Source organism: Spinacia oleracea, chromosome 5, assembly GCF_020520425.1.
Source record: "Spinacia oleracea cultivar Varoflay chromosome 5, BTI_SOV_V1, whole genome shotgun sequence".
Classification (NCBI taxonomy): Eukaryota; Viridiplantae; Streptophyta; class Magnoliopsida; order Caryophyllales; family Amaranthaceae; genus Spinacia; species Spinacia oleracea.
Window position 1 is genome coordinate 39,820,440 of NC_079491.1, and position 25,970 is coordinate 39,846,409.

Sequence of the window (25,970 nt, forward strand, 5' to 3'; positions counted from 1 at the left end):
GTCGGGTAAGTCATAATCCTCCTCTTCTGCCTCGACAGGGCAGTCGGCTAGGAAGTCTGAGACTGCTGAACCCTTGATAGACTTTTGCGGGGTGTATTTGAGATCGAATTCTGCTAGCATGACCAACCATCTGGATAATCGTCCGTTGAGAGCTGGTTTTTCGAACAAGTACTTGAGAGGATTTGCTTTGCTGATTACATGCACTGTATGAGAGAGCATGTAGTGCCGTAGTTTCTTTGTAGCCCAAACCAAGGCGATGCTGAGTTTCTCGAGCTGAGTGTACCTGGTCTCGTACTCGATTAACTTTTTGCTGATGTAGCATACGGCGTTTTCTTTGCCTTAAATTTCCTGGGCGAGCATGGCCCCGACTGCTGATTATGTTGTTGTAAGGTAGAGACTGAGGGGAATCCCTGGCATGGCTGGTTTTAGCACTGGCGGATTGGAAAGGTAGTCTTTGATAGTATTGAATGCTTGCTGGTAATCCTCGTCCCAGACTTTGGGTTCGCTTTTGCGGAGCTTTCGAAATACCGGTTCGCAGATCATAGTGAGCTTTGAAATGAACCTACTGATGTATTGCAGCTTGCCGAGAAACCCCCGAATCTCCTTTTCCTTCGTTGGCGGATTCATCTCTTGAATGGCCTTGATTTTCGAAGGATCAGCCTCGATGCCACGAGAGTCGATGACATATCCGAGTAACTTGCCTGACGTTACCCCGAATGCACATTTTTGAGGATTGAGCCTCATATTGTATTGCCTGAGCCTGTCGAAGAAGTTTCGAGTACTGAGGTATGCTCATGTCGCTGTTTGGACTTGACGATCATGTCGTCGACATATACTTCAATTTCCCTATGAATCATATCGCTCATGATAGTTGTGGCTGTTCTTTGATAAGTTGCCCCTGCGTTCTTCAGTCCGAACGGCATAACTATATAGCAATATGTACCCCACTGAGTGATGAAGGTTGTCTTCTCCATGTCCTCCTATGCCATGGGAATCTGATTGTAGCCTGCATACCCGTCCATAAAAGAGAGTAAGGCATGATTTGCGGTGTTGTCGACCAGGATATCGATGTTAGGCAATGGAAAACCGTCTTTAGGGCTGGCCCTGTTAAGATCTCTGTAGTCCACACACATTCGTACTTTGTCGTCTTTCTTTGGAACTGGGACGACATTTGCAATCCATTCTGGACATTTGGCTTCTCGAATAAACCCGACCTCTAGATGCTTAGAGACTTCTTCTTGAATTTTGAGGGAAACGTCCGGTTTCATGCGACGGAGTTTCTGTTTGATGGGTTTTGAACCTGGAATGAGGGGAATCGTATGCTGAAGGATGCTCGGATCAACCCTGGCATATTATGATAGGTCCATGTGAAGACGTCTATGTACTCTGAAAGTAGCTTGATAAGATCATCCCGCTCTGCTTGAGATAGAGTTAAGCCAATCTTAACTAGTTTTGAATCACTGTTGTTAGAAAGGTTAACTTTTTATGTTTCCTCAATTATGGGCGTCCTGTTTTCATGATTTTCAATAGCTTTTAGTATTTCAAGGTCAGTTTCTTGTGAAGCAAAGTTGTTTGGATTAGAGGTGTGTTTTGAATTTGGACTCGAAGAGTAAGAGGAAATTGAAGTGTTATTGAAATCAACAATCATTACATCGACAGTTTTGACTTGAAGCTCGGCCTTTAGAGGCTCTTGATTGATGCAAGACTCTAGCCCTAGACTCTTAGACTCGTTAGTAGACTCGAAAATGGAAAGACAGGCTCTGGACTTGAACAAAGACACTAATCGTAAAGATAGTTCTCGGGGTATTCCCAAACGTCCACGCCGGGTAAGTATCATCATCGTAGACACCTAATTTGTGTCCAAACAACTTTGCTTCACAAGAAACTGACTTTGAAATTCTAAAAGCTATCGAAAACCATGAAAACATGACGCCCATAATTGAGAAAAACAGAAAAAATCAACCTTTCTAACAACAGTGATTCAAAGCTAGTTCAGATTGGTTTAACTCTATCTCAAGCAGAGGATGATCTTATCAAACTACTTTCAGAGTACGTAGACATCTTCGCATGGTCCTATCATGATATGCCAGGGGTTGATCCAAGCATCGGTCAGCATACAATTTCCCTTATTCCAGGTTCAAAGCCCATCAAGTAGAAACTCCGTCGCATGAAACCGGACGTTTCCCTCAAAATTCAAGAAGAGGACACTAGTAGAAAAAAAAACCCTATTGCAACCCCCTTGTTGCAGCGTACAAGTATTAATACGCTTCAACAACTAGTAGGTCAATGCGGGTCAAACCCTTTAAAGGATTGTTGCAGCGTACAAATTAATTGCCCCATAAAAAAGAGTTTTTTGCAGAGTACGTGGTAAAAGCCCCTACAATATCATGTTGTAATTTTTTTCGCTGCAACATTAATTCAAACCAGACATTTCTATCTCAAACCTCAACACCAATTTCGAAATTCATATCCCGCGCTCAGTACTTCCTTCTTCTTCCCTCAGCTTTCCCTGCGTTTCGCCCGTCGCCGGTGGTTCTCGCCAGTCGTCGTCGTGAGTCTCGCCCATCGCCGGTGGTACTCCAGCAAGGGTCTATTTCCTCGCCTCCTCACCTCATCACCGGTGGTTCCCTGCTCGAAAAACCACCGCAGAAATTATTCCTTGCTCGAAAAACCAGCGGTGAAGTCATTCTCTGCTCGAAAAACTAAGCTACTTTGCTCGGCCGGTTCTCGAACCCTGTTCTCCGTCAATCCTCGCCGCGGCAAGTAGCCTTCTTCCCTGTCCCTCTGATTTTCGTTTTCAGAATTAGGGTTTGTTTGATTTTTTTTTTGTTTTTTTTGGCAACTTGTTCAATTCGTTTATCTTTTATTGTCCTTATCGTCTGATTTTGCTGGTTTAGAAGAGCATAATGTTTGCATTTAATTTAAAAATTGACCGAGTTTTGATTATTTTTGTTTTATGGGCATATACATAATGTTCTCCCTCGATTGTTTTGTTATTTAAAATGGAAGTAAAGAACTGATCTTCTGTCAGCTAACCACAAAAAGGATTACTGAATTATGAATAAAATAATGTTTATATAGTAATTGCATATGTTTTGCAGTTTTGGTATGTAGTCCTCTTAGGAATAGTCTTTGTTCTTATACCTGCAAATGTTGAAAATATTCTGGAAGGGGAAATATGTTCAATGACATTGGTGAAACCAAAGAATGGGAATGCTGATCATCAGCGCGTTGCATTTGTTCCTTTGAGCTTTGGCTTTCAGACTTTCAGTCAGCATTACTGAAAGAACTCTATGGACTGAACTATTTATATTATGTTCTTGTGAATTGGGACTCAGTTGCAGTTGATGTTGAGGGATCAAGGACCATATTGAGTACTTAACGTGTTTGAAATCTCAGATTGATGCTTGCTAGCCTACTACTGCTGTAATGCTGCTGCTATGCTTTGCTTCTATACTGCTGATATTATTGTTAACTTTTCTGTAATTCTGAAATATATTCTGTTGTTACTGTTGTATAGTCATGAACACAATATTACTAAAGACATAACATTTAATTATGATTGAAAATTGACCTTCCTAGTAATATTGTGATTGAGGATGATGATGCCTTAGACTCATAAAGGGTACTGAATTTTGTAGCATCGAGGCGATATGAGGCTGAATTTATTGAATTTATGCAGTTGGTGGACAGCTTAAATTGGAGGGTGCAAAATGAGATCGACAATATATTAACAGTAAGTTCTACTAATGATCTTTTCTTTGGTTACAGTTCATAAGAAATGTCATGGTAACTCACGGGTCTTGATGTATATCACCACTCTTTTCATGCATTCATTGATAGAATTTACTTGCGACCAATCGACAAAAAGTAGAATGGGCAGTGGAAGATTCCATTTGAAATATAAAATCTCTTCTTCTTCTTGTTCAAGCATCACCTTGCTTTCATCATCCTAGTTCATGGTGGCTCAAGCCTGATTGTGTGCTTTGTCTGTTCTATGTCTCATTCAGCATTTTAACGTGTGTAAAACTAAGATGATTACATATACATCGTTTCACGAGGCCTAAATAAAATGTCTAATTGCTTTCTAGGAAGTTTCATGTCGTCTTTAGATGGATTATGCATGGAGAAGCCTAGATATATGATCTTACATTCTAATATGGTGCTTTCATTTGCCTAGAAACCTATTGTTCCTGCTGAGCTATACCGAAAAGTGTGTGACTCTCAGCTTGTAGGACTTTCAGGTTACTCAAAAGAGGTAAAACCACCTTCTATTTCTCCATAGTTGCATTTGGCATGTGTTCTGCTCCTTGAAATAGTACTCCAATTTTTTGTATGACTGATAATAATTTGGCTTTTTCTATGTTAAACAGGGTTTGTCTGTCGTTGCCATTGGCGTGGGGCATAGCTCGCATGAAAAAGCATCTGTAAGTTAGTAACTCTTTGGATTTTTTACATTTGGAAGGTGTATTGAGTGCAAATCAGGATCGAGAATATTTGTATCTTTTATGTTGACATTCTCAGAGTATTAGTTAATTGAACTGATCAAGAACTGATAACCAACTGCAGTTATCTGCTATGCATTTCATTCGGTTGATCTAAGTAAACATTCATTATTATCATTGTTCGACTGTTCGTGGTACAAGGGAAAAACACGTGATTACTTATCACTAATTGATCATGCAAACTTTAATTACACTATCAAAATTGTTATTTAGTAATTCGAGCAATCCCCAATTCAGATCACTGGAGACTTGTATTGACAATAGTTTTGCATTTATAAGAAATGATTTCAGTGTTTTCATATGCATATAGGCATGATGGGTCAAAAAACTTCATAAAGCATGATTTCAAGTACCAAATTATCAGTAGCTATCTTCAACTAAATCCACAACAGTTGGAGGAGCAGGTCTTCTGAAGTCACATTTGTTCAGCCCCTCAAATTCTGGTCAATCAACACTAGTCGCTGCAGAAGCTATCGCTTACATTTGTAACACTTTTTCATATGCATTACTCTAACCCTTTAACCTGTAATGTGATGTTATTCAACATTTCTTCACTTGATTAAGGTCAAGCTAAACAAATTGAAACATCAGCAACACACATTGTACTAGTTAGCCTAACAAGCTGCTTGGTCTCTTGATTTAACAAGAATTTTCCTTTGTCATCCATTCTTCAATTATAGGCGGCATCTTCCTAGCACTTGCATAAGTTCGGAGCAACATATTGTAGAACTTGCCCATGTTTTTCTGTGGCTAACAGATTTGTTCAATTTTTGTTTTGCAGCCACTGGCATCACATAGGTATGAACGACCGATAAGTACCTGTATCAAGGTACTTGATATGACTGGCTTAAAAATATCGGCCCTTAATCAAATAAAGGTACCTTTTCTAAACTTTACTGGTTCTCTGTTCATTTTACCTTTGGTACCTTTGAGTTATGTAGAGGAGTGTAAAATAGCGAGATGACCGGAGCTGGGGAAGACAAATAAGTGGCCTGTAGGCGCATCATATATTTTTCAAACATTCCAGCATTTGTTTCCTTTTACAATGATGTAGTTTGAGAGAAATCATTTTTTTTAATATTAAGAATCTAAGATCCACCGATGTACATGTTGAACGTTACCTTCTAGTATTTGGCGGTTGTTCTCATTCTACTTGCTTCAATGACTTGTATGTGCTAGACTTAGAAACAGTAAGTATATTCCTTTGAGATAGTTTGCCTTTTTGAATAAATATGATATATTGGTATTGTTTGCTTGTATTCGTAAGTCGTAAGTCGTAAGGTATAGAGTAAATGAACAAACTTGTGATCCTGTGACTATACTTAGACCAATTATAGCTTCCTTTGTACTCTAAAATATATCTGTCAAAATTGAGAATAAAAACAGAATGCAAACCTTAGGAAGAAACTACTGTTCTCTGGTTGAGGTTTGCTGTTGCCTTAATTTTCAAGTAATTAAGCTCCATTCATCCACTATACAAAATTTATCTTATGGAATATGTTTACTAGTAAGTTACCAAATATTCCCTAGGTTTTTTTGCATACTTGGGGGCTCAAATCTGGAGTGCAGTGCAGTGCCTAAGCATCTTCTGCATACTTGGGGGCTCAAATCTGGAGTGCAACCTACATAGCAGCCCACTGATATCTCTCTTGCAACATAAACAACGGTTGTCGCTGACATCATTGATGAATTTCCAGCAGTAGCCTGATTAAATAGGCTGGTATATGTATTCGTCAGTTGTTGGTTGAACTAATCGTACTTGATAGGCCCACTCGATCTGCCAAGATTATAGAATACAGAGACATCGTTCCTCGAGATTATGGAGTGGTTTGCATACTGTAACATGCATTCTGTATACTACACAATAGCTTCTACGCTAGGTGGGCATCTTCATTTAATCTCTCCTTGTGCAAGTGTGATGTAGTCTTGACAAACCTTATTGACATTGTTGCTATGGCAAAGGAAAAGGTCATAGACTTTGTTGGGTGCATCCCCAATGCTACAATTATCAAAGTTGTTGGTGCTAGCTTCAGAGGTGAGATTGGAGAATAGTAGATCAAGGTTGTTTTGGTATTCACTCCCCTGATCATAGTGATGATCCTTGGAACAGTTGGTTTATAAATAGGTAACTTGATCCTCACCTGTAGCATATTTGGTTAGAAGGGTGGAAAGACAAAGAAATAACAAGGCTGATGGGATATTAAGAGGTAGAACTTTATTTACTAATTAAATGGTCTGCCTTATTCAAAATCATGTCTTGGAAGGCTTAATTCTTTATGTCTGACAAAAATTGTGATTTTGGCTGTCAAATTCTATTCTTTCACTTAGTTCTTAATAGTAAAATCAGAATAAGTATCTATATTTATAGATGTACATATGTATGCTTGGATTTCTTGGAAATTCCTGAGAATCATCCATGTCTCAGGACCTAACACTGCAAGGTTAAATAAACATATTGTCTACTAATTCCTAGAAAGTGACAGACGTTTAAGTGACACAATTCCAGATATTGACGAGGACACACATTTTTTTTTCTCCACTTCTATTAGCACTATCTTTATCATCAGTTTGTATGAGGATTTTGTGTTTGATGGGGTTGGAGTAGGCTATTAAAGTTATGTTAAGTTATTTGATGTTTTTCTCAAGTGTTTCTGCAGAATTATTGAGCTGCTACTGTCAACTTGCAGAATTGAATAGATGAGAATAGTCTGAGGGCAAAAAAAATTCTGAAATGTTAGACAGTCAGGAACTTTTAGCTTGTTTGATATTTTGCAGGCCAATATTTGAAGAACCAGAGAGAAATTTGTATTTATGCCTTATTAGTTGGTCGAAGAAGGTAACTATGTGATTTATACAATTAAATTAATGGTTTATTTAATCGTGTTTTCTGTAGCTAAGTCCCTGGTGATGGAAAATAATAATATTAATAATTTGTAGCATGGTCAACAATAGTAAGGTCGTGTTGATCATTGTTTCCGTATCATACTGGTATCTTTGAGGGATATCATCTTATCCTATTTCATACCAAATTCATAGCATCATGCATTGCACTTCTAGCAAGCATGACTAAGAGAAAAAGGACTCTTCACAATAATCTTCACTTTATTGATTATTTAACATCTAGTTTTACATCACACCATGACCAATTCTTCTTTACCTTTTCTTCATAGAAGAATAAGCAAAATACTCAAAATAGTTATAGGTCATATTTAGAGCTAAAATGACATTTCTGCTGCCAAGTTTGAACTAAAGAACCTAAGGACTCATTAATTCTTATTACATGATTAATATGCATAGTTTTAACTTTCTAAAACTCATTCCAATATACATATGCACATTTAAGGATCATTGGTCGTTATAGATCATATTTAGGCTAAAATGACATTTTCGCTCCCAACTTTGAACTAAAGAACCTAAGGACTCATTTTATTCTTATTGCATGATTAATATGCATAGTTTTAACTTTCTAAGACTCATTCCAATCTATGTATGCACATTTTAGGTTCATTGGGTCGTTATAGGTTATATTTAGAGCTAAAATGACATTTACGCTCCCAACTTTGAACTAAAGAACCTAAGGACTCATTTTATACTTATTACATGATTAATATGCATAGTTTTTAATTTCTAAAACTAATTCTAATCTATGTATGCACATTTAAGGGTCATTGGTCGTTATAGATCATATTTAGGCTAAAATGACATTTTCGCTCCCAACTTTGAACTAAAGAACCTAAGGACTCATTTAATTCTTATTACATGATTAATATGCATAGTTTTAAATTTCTAAAACTCATTCCAATCTATGTATACACATTTAAGGCTCATTGGGTCCTTATAGGTCATATTTAGAGCTAAAATGACATTTTTCGTTCCCAACTTTGAACTAAAGAACCTAAGGACTCATTTTATACTTATTACATGATTAATATGCATATTTTTAAGTTTCTAAGACTCATTCCAATCTACGTATTCACATTTAAGGATCCTTGGATCGTTGTAGGTCATATTTAGGCTAAAATGACATTTTCGCTCCCAACTTTGAACTAAAGAACCTAATTACTCATTTTATACTTATTACATGGTTAATATGCATAGTTTTAAGTTTCTAAGACTCATTCCAATCTACGTATGCATATTTAAGGATCATTGGATCGTTATAGGTCATATTTAGAGCTAAAATGACATTTCTGCTCCCAACTTTGAAGTAAAGAACCTAAGGACTCATTTTATTCTTATTACATGATTAATATGCATAATTTTAACTTTCTAAAACTCATTCCAATTTATGTATGCACATTTAAGTCTCATTGGGTCGTTATAGGTCATATTTAGAGCTAAAACGACATTTCCGCTCCCAACTTTGAACTAAAGAACCTAAGGACTCATTTTATTCTTATTACATGATTAATATGCATAGTTTTAACTTTCAAAAACTCATTCCAATCTATGTATGCACATTTAAGGCTCATTGGGTCGTTATAGGTCATATTTAGAGCTAAAACGACATTTCCGCTCCCAACTTTGAACTAAAGAACCTAAGGACTCATTTGATTCTTATTACATGATTAATATGCATAATTTTAACTTTCTAAAACTCATTCCAATCTGTTTATGCACATTTAAGGCTCATTGGATCGTTATAGGTAATATTTAGGCTAAAATGACATTTTACTTACTATTGACTCGTATTCTAGACTATTAGGACATTATCATTAGTTGCTTGAATGTTATAATGTGACATTTAATTTGCATTTAATCTAATGCTTAATTGAATATATTTTTTGTAAAGGTCTATACTCTGAGGAATGCGCCTTATGCTAGTGAGGAAATTGATGTTGTTCGTGAGCAATGAGCTAAGTTTTTACCAGCAAGTATTTATTATTGGCCCGAACGCGCTTGATGGAGTTGGTTTAGATGTATAGAACAATCTTTAATATTAAAATGTATGCGTACGTTGAAATTGGAACATATATTTAAATGTAGTACGTGCACTTTGGTTTTGGGATATTTATATATATGTATACAAAACACCAGTTATTGTTTTATATTTGTTATACAGGTTTCGATATTCTTTTATTGTTGTGACAGGTTTAGATCTATATTTGGTGCAAGGCACTCTAGGTATCCCTAAACAAAACAAAATTTTTCCCGCCAAAAGTGCTTTGTTACAACGTACATATATATGTGTACGCTGCAACAAGGGTGTAAAATTTTGCAAAAATCCAGAGCTGTTACAACGTACAAATAGATGTACCCTGCAACAGGTTGTGTCTTTTGCAGCGTACACCAATTTGTACGCTGCAACAAGTCAAGATTTTGGCCAAAATTTTGCCACTTGTTGGAGCTTACATGTATATGTACGCTCCAAAAAAGCACTTTTTACAGCGAACATTGTACGCTGCAACAAGTTCAGACTTGTTGCAGGCCCCCCAGTTGCAGCATACGATGTACGCTGCAACAGGGGTCTAAAAGCCCGCTGCAATAAGTGTTTTTTCTACTAGTGGGTCTCCAAGCAACTAGAGGCCGTTTTTATTCGAGAAGCAAAGTATCCGGAATGGATCGCAAATGTCGTCCCAGTTCCAAAGAAAGATGGCAAAGTACGAATGTGTGTGGACTACACAGATTCTTAACAAGGCCAGCCCTAAAGACGGTTTTCCATTGCCTCACATCGACATCTTGGTCGACAACACCGCAAATCATGCCTTACTCTCTTTTATGGACGGGTATGCAGGCTACAATCAGATTCCCATGGCAGAGGAGGACATGGAGAACAAAACCTTCATCACTCAGTGGGGTACATATTGCTACACAGTTATGCCGTTCGGACTGAAGAACGCAGGAGCAACCTATCAAAGAACAGCCATAGCCATCATGAGCGATATGATTCACAGGGAAATTGAGGTATATGTCGACGACATGATTGTCAAATCCAAAGAGCGACACGAGCATACCTCAGTACTTCGAAAGTTTTTCAACAGGCTCAGGCAATACAACATGAGGCTCAATCCACAAAAGTGTGCATTCGGGGTAACGTCAGGCAAGTTACTCGGATATGTTATCAGGTCTCGGGGCATAGAGGCTGATCCTTCGAAGATCAAGGCAATTCTCGAGATGCAACCACCAACGAATGAAAAGGAAATTTGGGGTTTTCTCGGCAGACTACAATATATCAGTAGGTTCATTTCAAGACTCACAATGATCTGTGAACCGGTATTTCGAAAGCTCCGAAAAAGTGAGCCCAAAGTGTGGGATGACGACTGTCAGCATGCATTCGACACTATCAAAGACTACCTTTCCAACCCGCCAGTACGTACTAAAGCCAGCCATGCCAGGGATTCCCCTCAGGGTCTACCTCAAACAACAGATTCAGCAGTAGGGGCTATACTCGCCCAGGAAGTTGAAGGCAAGGAGAATGCCGTACACTACATAAGCAAAAATATGATCGAGTACGAGACCAAATACACTCAACTCGAGAAACTCAGCATCGCCTTGGTTTGGGCCACAAAGAAACTACGGCACTACATGCTCTCCCATACAGTACATGCGATCAGCGAAGCGGATCCTCTCAAGTATCTATTCGAAAAACCAGCCCTCAACGGACGGTTGTCCAGGTGGTTGGTTATGCTAGCAGAATTCGACCTCAAATACATCCTGCAGAAGTCTATCAAGGGTTCAGCAGTCTCAGACTTCCTAGCCGACTGTCCCGTCGAGGCAGAAGAGGAAGATTACGACTTACCCGACGAGCAAATCTTAATGACCAGTGATGACAGTTGGTCAATGCATTTCGACGGTGCTTCGAATCAGAACGGGTGTGGTGTTGGAGTAATTCTAGTAGCCCCAGACGGCACTCACATTCCTATATCAGCAAACCTGCAATTCAACGTCACAAACAATGCGGTAGAATATGAAGCATGCATTATGGGCCTGGAAGCCGCCTTAGCATTGGGTGTCCAGAAACTTCGAGTATACGGGGATTCTTCACTAATCATCAATCAAATTTCCGGCAAATGGAAAGTAAGGAGCGAGATCTTGGCCCCATACCAATCCTATCTTGAGAAGATATCTGAGCAGGTAGAAGAGCTTTGCTATACATACCTCCCGAGAGAGGAGAATTAATTCGCCGATGCACTGGCAAAGCTGGCCTCAATGATCAACATTCCAAATGGCATGGCTGAAATGCCACTTACTATTGAAACACGTCAAGAAGCAGCACATGTCCATGCTATTGACGACGTCGAGCAAGACGAAGATGAACCTTGGTTCACAGACATTCAAAGGTATCTACAAAATTTAGAGTACCTCCCGCACTTTTCAAGCAAGAATCAAAGGGCTCTACGATTACAATCAGCCAACTTCGTCATAGAAGGCGGCATTCTATACAAAAGGTCCCTTGGCGGTCCTAACCTCCGATGTGTTGACAAGCACGAAGCTCAAAGAGTCATGGACAACATACATGCTGGAGTCTGTGGCACCCACATGAATGGGAAGATGCTAGCCCTCAAGATCATCAGGGCTCGATACTACTGGACTACCCTCGAACGGGATTGCTACTTCTTTGTCAAGAAATGTCCTACCTGCCAAAAGTGTGCGAATCTGAAGCACATTCCTTCATCATTGCTATACTCTCAATCATCACCGTGGCCATTCTCAGCCTGGGGTATCGACGTCATTGGCAAAGTCACTCCAACAGGCACCGGGGGTCATGAGTTCATACTGGTTGCTATCGACTACTTCACCAAATGGGTCGAGGCCAGATCATTCAAAGTGTTGGGTTCCAAGCAAGTGGCCCAGTTCATACAAGAAAACATCATATGCAGATACGGCGTTCCTCACGAGTTCATCAGTGACCAGGGAACTCATTTTCAAGGAGAGTGTGAAGATCTATTCACCGAGTACAAGATTCAACATCATCGCTCTTCGCCTTATCGCCCACAAACCAATGGGGCAGTCGAAGCAGCCAGCAAGAATGTCAAGACCATCATCATGAAATTGACTACCAATTACAAGGACTGGTCCCAGAAGCTGCATTTCGCATTGTGGGGGTATCGAACTTCAATTCGCACTTCAAATGGTGTAACTCCATTTTCATTGGTCTATGGAATGGAGGCAGTACAACCTATCGAGCTGGAGATACCTTCTCTAAGGATAGTCCTCGAAAGAAAAATCCCAGAAGCGGTATGGGTACAAGCAAGATATGACGAGCTAGTCATGCTCGATGAGCGTCGACTTCAAGCCGCTCACCATGTACAAGTCTATCAGCGCCGAGTGGCCAGACATTTCAACAAAAGGGTCAGAACCCGAAACATCAAAGAAGGTGAGCTTGTCCTGAAAGCCCTTCGCAAAAGCACCATGGACCCAAGGGGAAAATTCAAACCCAACTGGGCAGGCCCATACATTGTCAAGAAGATCCTCTCCGGGGGAGCAGTCGATCTAACAGACGTCGATGGAACAGAATTCAGATCTCTGACAAACCTCGATCAACTCAAGAAGTTCTATCTCTAAGTTTCATGTTCAAATTCAAGAATCCAATTCAAAGAACTGTAAGGTAGTCAGAACTACGTCCGGCCTGATTCCCTAACTGGACACGTAGGCAACCTCATTTTGAGGGCCCGCCACTTTAATAGAAAAAAATTCAAAATTTCCTCAATTAAGGGCATCCTAAAAATCAAATCAAATTTCAAAACTCAATTGTTGTTGTCTTTATTCCAAATGTGCCAATTCAAAGCAAAGCATGTTCAAGCGGAATTTAGCACAATAACTCTTTATTTGGCTCTAAGGCCTTCAAAGCTAATTCAAATGCAAAGTCAGGATCAAGTGAAGCAAATTTCAAAGCCTTTTCACTTCCTAAACACATTTTCTAAACACATTTTCTAAACACATCTTCCAAACACATTCTAAACAAAATTCTTTCCAATACAATTTCAAACGCATCTAGCCTACAAAGATCTAGGGTCGGGCGACTATGCTCTCGAGTCTTGGCACCTTGAGTACTATCCCCTGGCTCCTCATGCAATCAATCATCAATCTTCCCCTTGTCCAAGCGGCGTGAGAAGGAACTTGCTAGCCTTCCAAGGCGGGAGGACGACGAACCTCCTTTGGACTCCGAACGGTCAAGCACCGGATGAGCCACACTCTCGTCACCTTCCTCATAGTCAGTTGATGCAGGACGTCTAGCTCTAGAACCTCGGACTCTAGCTGGTCCGGAGAGAGAAATGTCCCTCTGGCTTAGGCCTCTCATCCATACAATGTACCCCGCAGACAGAGTAACTGACTCAGGTGGGAACTGAATACTCAGGAATGGTTCGGCGACCCAATACCGCCTCCAAACTTCAAGTCGATTGGCATTCAGCGCAACAGGTTTCGGGTTCTCTTCAGTAGAGTCCGGGATCTCCTGTTTCAAGCCATACTGTCTCATCACTCGAGCAGGCGAGTAGAAGACCAGCATTGTGAGGCTTGGCACCCTCAAAGCAGTAGAACCTGGGGCATGTCTCATAGCAACAATTCCCCACCAAGGAACTACCCACCTTATACAAGATCCAATTCCAGAGAGTGCGCTTCGCCACTCGTCCAATGAAAGCCGACCGTACATCATGGGCCGCACGGTGAACCCTTTTCTATTATAGCTTTCCATGTTCTCCGATGGTGCCACCAGCATGAGCCTCTCCATAAGCCATACCTTTGGGAGTATACAAAAAAGCAATTCAAAATACAAGTACAAATTAAATATACAAGAAAGCTCCAGATCCTTACTTGGAGTAATACCGGGCTTCCCGACGGCAAATAAGAGGGGTCCGACTTCAACATATCAAGGCCCATCAATGTTTCGCCAATCACGAGCGGCATTGGGTCCCGACCATTAGCAAACTGCTCTACAATCTCTATTAGGGAGGCATCACCATTGCCAAACCCCTGCTTCGAAATGAGGAAGCAAGCAAAGATACAAAAACTCAAGGCCCTCAAGCGGAAAACTTTGGGAACATCAAGCCCAACAAAGTAGGTGACAAGGAGGGACAAATCCACCCCTCTGCCATATACAACAACACTCAAAAGTGGGGGCTTCAAGCCCAAATATATTTCAAAGCCCAAGAAAAAGTGTTCTTCAACACTGGGCATGCATGGCTCCTGCATAATGGGCCACCCCAATATGGCGCTAAACTCTTCAGGGAGGGGACATACCTCATTATTCCCAAAGCGGAAGACATGATGATTCGGATCCCAAGCCTCCAAAGCAGCAAGAATGAAGTGCACATCTAGCTTTACAAACCGGAAGGAGGCGAGCACCCCAAGATGCATGCCATCAAGCTCCCTTTTCTCCAATTTGCCTAGCGAACCAAGGCACGAGTTCAAGGCATTTTCAAAGGACACAACCATTTTCTCTCTTGTTTTTCGTGAGGATGCAGTATACAAGGAATAGCAGGGAAGGATTGATGCAAGAAATGATCCGAAATACTCCATATTTATACAAGAGTTGGCTTGCACGACAGCACGCTGGCGCCAGGCGCCATGTCCTGCGCTAGGCGCATGGGCCTGCACCAAAGGACGAGGCCACCGTCCTCTTTTATGACTCCGAGTACACACTCTTTAGTGTTTCGGACAGCAAAGTACAAACCTCCATTATTCAAGATTCCAAAGCCGCAAGCCACGCAATTTCAAGCAGTCCGGATCAACGCTTCGGGCAGATTTCGGTTCAAATTACTCAAAATTCAAGCATTCTAGTCCTAGGTCGGCGTCCTAAGTCGAGTCTGCATATGCATAAGCAAAAGTTGAATATACTTTGGCTTGCGCTTTTTCTTACCAAAAACCTCAGTCAAAGTGGGGGCTTATAGTGGGTATATACACCCGAAAAAATGGGCAAATTTTTTCTCAAATTTTTTGCAAGTTCCTCATGCATGCATATAGCTACAAATTTCAAAGCACACACAACGCATACAATTTCAAATATTCAAACATACAAAAGGCAAAACTTCAAAAATTTCAAACCGATTCAAGTTCAAAACCATACAACCATACAAAATTCAAGTTTCAAACCATACAAATCCATACAAATACAACCCAGCCTATACAAAATCAACCCAGGCAACCTGGAACTCGCTACCATGCAAGGTCAGTCCGAGTCATCATCAGCTGTAACGTCCACCACAGGCTCCTTGTCCCTGTTTCGCCTTCTAAGGCGCTCCAGATCCCGATCCAGCTCTGTTCCAGGGGTACTAGGATCCTGCTCCGAGATACGAAGAGTGCCAGGAGAGAGATGAACTCCTTGCTGAGGAGAAGGATACTGATAAGGCGGCGGCATCGCCATGAACTGGTACGGCGCAAACATCTGAGCCTGAAGCATCCTCTCCATCTCCGCATGGTAAGCCCATGAATCTGCACCCCAAGGCCGAGGACCACCCCCTCCGAAGTAGTAACCGGGAGGAGAAACAAAGGGCCTCGAACTGCTTGCACCTCCAAAAGAATGCCTGGTACGATCAGCATGTACAAAAGGGGCAGCTTCCCGATCAGCATCCGAATGCCCCTGACGAGCACCAGCACCGGACCCCTGTCCTAGGTCTAAGCTCAGTCCCTCCTGCCTCGAGAAATTCTCTCCCTGGGGCTCCCTATCAACGGAACCTCTGCGGCCTCGACGACGCTCCTATACAAAATACAAATTTCAAGAATCAACATCCAAGTTCGAGTTTCCAAAATACAAATTTCAAAATCAAGAAAAGCACCTCTCTGTCCCGGCCAGAAAGCTTCTGGATCAGCATGGCACAATACCTCTTCCAGGAATCAATCAAGAGAATCCAGCGACGCACTCTCACCCGAGGCGCCTGCATACAAAATTCAAGATCAATTCCCAAATACAAGATTAGAATCAGTTTCAAGAAAATGCAATAGTACTTACAACGGCATAATGCTCAGGTACAACATCATACGATCTCCGGTGCGGAGGAGAAGCTACAGGAATGGTTACCTCCACCTGTTCCCCGTCCAAGTTCTCATAGCGGAGGATCCTATCAGCATGGGGAATTTCCTCAGGATCAACCTCCTCCTCCTCCTCCTACATACAATCATACAATCATCCAATCATACCAGAATACAAGAATACAAGAGCACAAGAATACAAGAATACAAGAATACTAGATACAAAGTTCAAAAGCTCACCGGCAGTACGAAGCGTACTGGTGGAGCCAGCCTCCTCAGGAAGTCGTCATAGCTACCCTTCCTTTGTACAAAGTCCCTCCAAGAGCGGCAAACAACATCGCCCCTAGCATTCACATAGAGCCGAGCAAGATCTTCATCCGGCGCCAACATGGACTCCGGTGGGTCCTTGGGGACAAACCTATTCCCCGAACTGTGCTGAAGGGACACTCACTCCCCCAGATACCACATGTGGCGATACACCCCTGGGAGCAAAACCCGATGTCCAGACAATAAATGGGCGCGAGCAGCCGAGGCAGGTACATGCGCGTTGGTAAAAGGACGCCACACCACCTGCAAAGCAAACAACTCAGGCAACTGTACAAATACAAATACAAAAGAGCAAAACAGTACAAAAATATTACCTCATCAGCAGGTAGAGCTCTCCAAGCTCTGTGGGAGGCCTCCAGAGGCATCCTCCTGCGCACCTCTCCTATCCAAGAGGCAGCATACGGGTAAGCCGCATCTCCAGTACGACCCGGCGCAAAAGTCGGAAAGTGCTCATATATCCAAATCTTTCAAAAGCAAGCAAAATATCAGTCAAGTTCAAATACAAACATACAAGTACAAGGCACAAAGTACAAGGAGTCTTCAATACCTCCAGCACACTCCACAGAGCGGCCATGCTCGGCTCACACTCCGACGCAGTCCGGGAGGCCCACTTCATCTCGTACAAGAGGTGGCTATAGGCCAAGCCACCCCAGCTGTAGCTCGAAACAGCCCTCAAGTCCTGCAAAACTGACAAGAATCTAATGTGCACCCGACTGTTCCTGCTCGGGGCCACTACCCTACTTACCAAAGCTAAGCGGAATAGCCTAACCCTCTGCTCTGCAGACACACCCGCACCGCGGATAGCATCCACAATCACCGTCGCAGAAGCATGGGTATCGTCCTCTGACAAGTCAACAACAGGGACAAGCAAGGCCCTAGCAGCGGCCGAGCGCCATGTCAGCTCCGAATCAAAGGTCACATTCCTCTCAGAAAAAGGAAGACCCGTAATCATGGCAAACTCAAAAGGGGTAATGGTGATCTCCCCCCATGCCATATGAAAAGTGTTGGTGGTATCCCGCCACCGCTCTAGCAAAGCCCATAGACGGGGTTTGATCCCCATTCTCCTCAAAGTACCTCCCATGGCACGCCAGAAGTCAACTAGGCCCGTCTGCAACCAGATCTCCATGGCCTCCTCGTCAGCACGGATGGCTGCAAAAGCCATCTGAAGCTCCGCCAAGGACCAGAAAGTGTGAAACGGCTCTCCGTCAGCCTACAGATGAACGAATCAGCTCAAAACCTATACAAGTACAAAATACAAATTCAAAGCACAGTACAAGACTCACCAAGCCAGCGCGAGGCCGCTGAGACAAGTGAAACTCCGGTCGAAATACTGGATCGGAAGGACTCCAACCAGTACCAACAAAAGTGGGTGCTCTCCGGGGAATCATACCCCCACCCGGCGCATTTACCGCAACCGCTTCATCGTCCGAAGCGTCCTCCTCAGCAGCTCGAACCACCGAAGATTCGGCGAGCTTCCTCCGAGTATGACGAGGCATACTAAATCAAGCAGGTACAAAGTGTCAAAATTCTAAACTGGGGGATATCCTATACTAGCCCGTGCAAAAATCAAAATTCAGAGGCTATCTTATACTAGCCGGTACAAGGTCAAAAATTCAAAAAAAATCCCCAGTGGCAGTACTAATTCAGCCTGGGACCTCTAGTTCAAAATTCAAGTTCTACACCAACGCCTAGGCTATCCACGCTATAGCAGGTATACAAATTCTACACCAACGCCTAGGCTATCCACGCCAAAGCAGGTATACAAATTCTACACCAACGCCTAGGCTATCCACGCCAAAGAAGGTATACAAATTCTACACTAACGCCTAGGCTATCCACGCCGAAGCAGGTATACAAGTTCAACACCAATGCCTAGGCTACCCATGCCGAAGCCGGCATTCCAAAACTCTACAAACAACATCTAGGCAGCCTAGCCTATGCTCTCTTGAGAACCCGCGAGGTCACCAGTGAGACTACTATCTACAAATACCAGGTACAAGATTCAAGAAAAAAAATTCAAAAATTCAAATCTACAAGTTCCAACAGTTCAAGTTCGAGTGGCTGTCAAACAATTTTCTACAAGATTCAAGAAGCCTACTATCATACTAACAAGTATCTCAAAGTACAAGAAAATCAAAACTACATGCAATCCTAGAGTTATTTCATAAGCAAAAACATGAAATACTTACATGGACAAGGCAAGAACAAGACCAAGGGAAGAGCTTAATCGACCTTTGAGAGAGAAAAGCAAAGAATTCAAGAGAGTGTGCCTCAAAATGGCACGGCAAGGGGAGCTTTTATAGCTCAACCTCGCGCCAGACGCCGAGGCTCGCGCTGGGCGCTGCCTGCTGCATGCGCAGAATCTGCCGCGCGCGGTCTCCCGTGCTGATTGCAAATCCTTTACTGCTACGGTATTCCGCACCAAGCATCAAGTGTCGCATCGAGGCATCTTTCGAAAATACGGGTATACACCCGTGTCTCCAAGTACAAACAGATGAATATTTCAAGAATACAAAGTCCAAAAAATACAATGACTCAGGCGTTCGACTCCCAACGGACCCAAGCTCCAGGAAAGTCAGCCGAAAATTCAAAATCTTAAGGGTAAGTAAAAAGCTCTTATCCCCAGCAAAGTCCCCAACGGATCAACTCCGGGTATTCAAAATTCAAAAATTCAAGATGCAAAAATTCAAAAATTCAAGATTCAATATTTTCGATGCCAAGCTCCGTCCCAATTCAAAGACGGAAGTGCAGTACAAGTACGAACCGGAGTCATCACAGCCGAACGGAGATATACTCTATCCTTTTTTCTAACGCCTGTTTTGTGCAGGTACCGGCGTACAAAGAGTGGTCTTGATTGCAGAACATCTTGATCATTCTCCGTCCCTTTCGAAATACTTTGACTTGCGCTTTCCTAACCGAACGACCAGTCAAAGTGGGGGCTTCTGTAGACACCTAATTTGTGTCTCCCCTCTGGGATGATGACGATACCATTATCCTTACTAGGCGGTTGGAGAAAATCCGTGCGGAAATCCCAATTGCTAAGAACATTTCCAAAATACAAGATCCAAAATCCAATCCCCGAGGCCGTTCCCCTCCCGGAACTCGGTACAAAATACAATTTTAAAAAACAAATTTCAAAATCCAAGTACAATCTCATCTAGTAGACCATTTCATTGGTTTTACTAAGTCTTTTCCACTCAAAATCATATAAGGCAAGTCAAATTCGGGCGCCGACCCACAAAATCGAGCAAGCCGGGCCCCGTCCCGTACAACCGAAATTCAAAACCCGAAACGGCTTGTTTTTTTACGCAAAATTAAGTCTTAAACTCCAAGAAAACACTACGTGCCAAGCATCGTACTATTCGTACGAAGGTACATCAATACAAGACAAATCAAGGACGGAACCCGCGTCCTTGATTTTGGCAGCACTCATGCCACGTCACCAGCGCCCAACGCTGGTTTGGCGTGCTGCGCTGGCAAAGGCTGCCGTTTTTTCTATAAAAACCCCCTAATTTCTATCATTTGGGGAGGCAGATTCAATATACAACGTCGTAATACAAAAATTACGCCTCAAATTCAAATCAAAAAATCCTTCAAAAAACACATACAAACTTCAAGTTCTAAGCAATTGGGAGCTCTAAAAGGAATTCTTGCCTAAACCTAAATAGGTAATTCCGAATCCCACCATATTCAATCATGTTTCTTTGATTTTCCTATTTCAAAAATGATTAGCAAGTTGGCATTTTTACTACTAAAAATGTCACTTGCAACAATCATACATCTTTTCAAAATCCAAACTTTTCAAAATACAAAAATGCAAACTTTCAAGATTCAAGGGTGTTCAAAGTTGTTTGCAATCACTTCTTTGAACTAGAATCACTTTCAAGTATGGAGTAATCAAATATGACACCTTTCTAGCTTTTAAAGGTTCAAGACTCCATTTTTCAATATACAAGTTCAAGTTTTCAAAATCCAAGATCCCACAATGTTTAGGGTTGCTCATGACTACTTCCCTAAACTAGGATCCTTTCAAAATAAGAGCACATCAAAGATCTAACCTTTTCAACATTAAAAGGCTCGATCTTTGAGATTCAAGTCTCTTAAGTTTCAATATTTCAAGTACAAGTTCAATATTTCAAGTTCAAGTTCAAGTATTTCAAGTTCAATATTTCAAGATCCAAACTTTCAAGTTCAAGTTCTATATGCAAAATCTAGGACACTTTGGGATGAGCAACTTCTCCCAAGTTGAGATTTTTTGCTTTGAATTCATGCCGAGCGCACTTAATTTTAAGGAGCCGCTTGGCATTCGAATCTCATGTGCCCAAGTACAAATTTCAATATCGCAATTTCTATTATGCACCTTTCAATATCGCAATTTCAATTATGCACCTTTCAATATTGCAATTTCAATTATGCACCTTTCAATTCCGCATCTTTACTTGCCTAGTCCTTCTAGGCAATGTGGACCTACTCCCTAGTCCGTCTCTAGGGGGTCTTGTATTTACTAATTCCGCACTTATTTACTATTGTGATGTTGCTTTATTTGCTTTATTGCTTTCATCACCATACATGCTAAATACAACAAAATACAAGGTTACATCACGCTTAACAAAGATAATTTCTTGGACAAATCGATCTTAGGTTCCTTAAATTAACTTTAAAGCAAAGTGACCACCATACAAGTAGAGATTCTATTTGTTCTAAATTCAAACCTACATAGTCTAAACTAGGGTATTTTCGAAAATGCTATGTCACGTACTCGAATAATTTCTAAAGCTCGCGGAATAAGCATCTCGTTCCCGTGCCCGGATCTCACCCATCCGTTTCGAAGATTCAAGTCTTATCCTAATAGAGTCATTTGCGGTCTTTCCAAACAAGACCCTAAATAATGTTTGGTGGCGACTCCTTCGAGGTACAAAAATACGATGGTTTCTAAAAACCGCCCCCCTTGTAGGGAATTGCAATACATACGCAAAAAAACCCCCTACAGTTGGGGGCAGACATTTGGACTGATTCTTGAAAGGGACTTGAAGCTTGATTTGTAGAAGGTGAGCTGACTGCTTGATCGATACCGGCTATGAGTGAGGCTAGGGCTGATGGAGTTCTCTTTAACCTTTCTCCCCTTCGGCGAACCCACAGGATCTTTGGACTCCTATTTAGGACACATGACATTATTTAGAACTTGAACTTCTCGACACATGATATGGTATGCATGCAATGAATGAGACCTAGACTTGACTCTAAGTGCCACTCCAAAGATTCGGGATTTTGGATTTTGTATTTGTATTCGGAATTTGCACCCGTTGGAAATATTTGAGAGGAGACTTCATTCTTTTGTGGAAGTTGACTCCTTGTACTAGAACTTTCAATATTGGAAAGGAAGATTTTGACTTATTGGAACTTGGACTATTTTAGGGGAATTTCAACCCATTGAAAATTGGACTTGTATTGCTTCAAGGGATTTTCAACCCATGGGAAATATTTTAGGATATTGTGTTATTTCAAGGGAGTTTCAACCCGATTGAAAGGGAATTGATTTTGTATTGTTTCAAGGGAATTTCAACCCGTCAGTATTTCAGGGGAGTTTCAACCCATTGGATCTTGGAATATTTTAGGGGGATTTCAACCCATCGAATAGAATTTTGAACTTCTATTATTTCTGGGGAGTTTCAACCCGATATAGAATGTGAAAATTGATTCAGAGGATTTTCAACCCATTGAAGTATTTTAGGGGGATATCAACCCATTGGATCTTGGAATATTTTAGGGGGATTTCAACCCATGATAGAATTTGGACTTGTATTATTTCAAGGGATTTTCAACCCGTAATAGAATTTAAATTTGTACTATTTCAAGGGATTTTCAACCCATTGATAGAATGAGGAATTTGTACTATTTCAAGGGATTTTCAACCCATCATAGAATTTGAATTTGTACTATTTCAAGGGATTTTCAACCCATTGGAAATATTTTCGAATTTTGTATTTGGGAGCAACGGAAGGCAAGGATTTGTAGCTTGAAGATGAGCTTGAAGTTTGAATTTGATTCGAAGTTTGAACATTGAAATGGGAAAGAGGCACTTTTGTATAGAGCATGAGATGTATGAATTTGAATACTCCGACATCACGCCATCATGAATTTGGAGTTGGATTTGAAATTAGGAAAGTCTAGCATCATGCTGTCGTGGACTTGGAATTTGGAAGTGCTTGATCATGGAATTTTGAATTTGAAATTGAATGAGGAAAATTCGGCATTACGCCATCATGGATTTGGAATTGGAAAGTTTCGAATATGGGACTTGAGATTTGAAGGATTGAATATAGAAATTTTGAACTTGAGGTTTGGAATATGGAATGGAAAAGTCGGCATTATGACGGCACAGATTTGGAACTTGAAACTTGGAGTATAGGACTTGAAGTTTGAAAGATTGAACATAGGAATTTTGAACTTGAGGTTTGAAATATGGAATGGAAAAATAGGCATTACGACGACATGAATTTGAACATTTGAATTTGAGGTTTTGAGATTGAAATTGGTTATTTGAACTTGAGGTTTTGAAGGATGGAATTGAACCTTTGAATGCTTGAACTAGAATTGGATTTTTGAACTTGGAATTTGAATGCTTGAGCTAGGAACTCCAGCGTGACGTCGTTGGATTGAGTTTGAATTTGAAGTTTTGACTAGAAAATCCGGCATTATGATGCCGTTGGATTGAATTTGAAGTTTGAATTTTGAAATTTGGACTAGAAAATCCGGCATTATGACGCCGTTGGATTGAATTTAAAATTTGAAACTCGGAATTTGGACTAGAAAATCCGGCATTATGACGCCGTTGGATTTGAATTTGAAATTTGAAACTTGAAACTGGGAATTTGGACTAGAAAATCCGGCATTATGACGCCGTTGGATTGAATTTGAATTTGAAACTCGGAATTTGGACTAGAAAATCCGGCATTATGACACCGTTGGATTGAATTTTGTATTTGGCATTTATGCGTGAGGCGCGTTTGAGGGTTTTGAATCAAATGGAGTGGCACTCCTAAAAGGCCTTAAATCGGGGATTTTGGATGCATGAAGTTTGAATGATGCTCCTAGGGGTTTGGTTTCCTAGTTGGAGGCTAATTGGTTTTGGCAAAGCTAGAACTCGAGGTTAGCCATTCACGCGTGCAAAGACGCCCACACAATGCACAAATAGCACGTTGTCACACTAGCATGTATATGAATGCGACATGCAAAGTTCTCAACCTAAGGCCGGTCTAAGTTTTGTATGATGCAAGTGGTCGTCTTTGGGTGTCAAAAGGTACTTGACTAAGAGGCGAATCCAGCGACAACTTGCACATCCACCTAAGGGACGTGTGTGTCGGCAGACGACCTCCATACTTGACATCGGGAATGTCAAGCAAATGCCAAGTTTCGGTAGGCGCGGAAATGATCACACACTTTGGTCGGGAACAGTATGGAGAGTCACCATTTCTTTCCCCCGGGGCTAGCCCGAATGTAGAACACATCCATTTGGGCAAGGTAGATATTCGTTTTGCGCAAATATGGTTTTCGAAAAATGCATGAAATGCCTAGAAATTGAAAATTAAAATCGCACTTGAATATTGTATTTGAAAAGCTCGTTTTTCGACATTCGTTCTCAAGGTTTGGGAGCGTCCTTCAAAATACAGAAATAGACTGACTCCCACTTGAAAACTCGAGCAACATGGGCAACAAGCCACTGTGATGGATGCAGGCAGTGGCGTTTGGCGCAGGGGCCTGCGCCTGGCGCCGGTGCTGGCATCCAGAACTTAAGCATATCAGTGGCTTGATGCTCAAAGTCTGCTCGTATTTTCGAAGTTGAAATCAGGAAGTCCCCAGTGGAGTCGCCAGAATGGCGGGTATTTTTCGTACTTGCCTTTTTTTCCCATTCCTAAGGGGCGGTGTTAGGACCTTTGTATTTTTGTACTTTGAAGGAGTCGCCACCAAACATTGTTTAGGGTCTCGTTTGGAAAGACCAAAAAGATGACTCTATTAGGATAAGGCTTTGAATCTTCGAAACGGATGGGTGAGATCCAGGCAAGGGAACGAGATGCTTATTCCGCGAGCTTTAGAAATAATTCAAGTGCGTGACACAACATTTTCGAAAATACCCTAGTTTAGACTATGTAGGTTTGAATTTAGAACAAATAGAATCTCTACTTTGTAGTGTGGCCACTTTGCTTTAAAGTTAATTTAAGGGAACCTAAGATCGGTTTGTCCAAGAAATTATCTTTGTTAAGCGTGGTGTAACCTTGTATTTTGTTGAATTTAGCATGTGAGGTGATGAAAGAGATAAGCAAGTAAAGCAACATCACAATTGAAAATAAGTGAGGAATTAGTAAAATACAAGACCCCCTAGAAATGGACTCGGAAGTAGAACCACATTTCCTAGAAGGACTAGGCAAGTAAAGTTGCGTAATTGAAAGTGCGGAATTGAAATTGCGTAATTGAAAGGTGCGGAATTGAAAGGTGCATAATTAAAATTGCGGCATTGAATTGCAATATTGAAATTGAACTTAAGCACCTGAGATCCGAACGCCAAACGGCTACTTAAAAATAAGTGCGTCCGATACGGATTCAAAGCTAAAAAAATCTCAACTTTAGGATGAATTGTTCACCCAAAGTATCCTAGATTTTGCACATAGAATTGAACTTGAAGGGTTTGAAACTTGAAATATTGAACTTGAAATGTTGAACTTTGAAATATTGAACTTGAACTTGAAATATTGAACTTGAACTTGAAACTTTGAACTTAAGAGTCTTGAATCTCAAAGATCGGACCTTTTAATGTTGAAAAGGCTTAATCTTTGATGTGCTCTTACTTTGAAATAATCCTAGTTTAGGGGAGTGATTATGAACAACCCTAAACGTTATTGGATCTTGAAACTTGAACTTGAAATTTGAAAAGTGGAGTCTTGAATCTCAAAGACTTTCCTTTAAACATTAGAAATGTATCATCTTTGATTACTCCATATTTTGAAGATGATCCTAGTTCAAGGAGGTGATTACAAACAACCATGAACATCATTGAATCTTGAAAGTTTGCATTTTGTGTCACATAAAGTTTGGATTTTGAAAGAAATGTATGATTTTTGTAAGTGACATTTTTAAGATTAAAAATGCCAACTTACTAATCATTTTTGAAAGAGAAAAAAATCAAAGAAACATGATTGATTATGGTGGGATTCGGAATTACCTATTTAGGTTTAG

The 25,970-nt window shown here is 41.1% G+C and overlaps 1 protein-coding gene across 1 annotated transcript; it reads left to right on the top strand.

Moving 5' to 3' along the window:
• Positions 1 to 2,392: 2,392 nt before the first annotated feature.
• LOC130460933 (uncharacterized) lies at positions 2,393 to 9,553 on the top strand. The gene is made up of 6 exons (XM_056828757.1): positions 2,393 to 2,759; positions 3,642 to 3,736; positions 4,181 to 4,258; positions 4,374 to 4,427; positions 5,287 to 5,382; positions 9,298 to 9,553. The coding sequence occupies exons 2-6, from the start codon at positions 3,677 to 3,679 to the stop codon at positions 9,358 to 9,360; spliced, it is 351 nt and encodes a 116-aa protein (XP_056684735.1). The 5' UTR covers positions 2,393 to 2,759; positions 3,642 to 3,676; the 3' UTR covers positions 9,361 to 9,553.
• Positions 9,554 to 25,970: the final 16,417 nt, after the last annotated feature.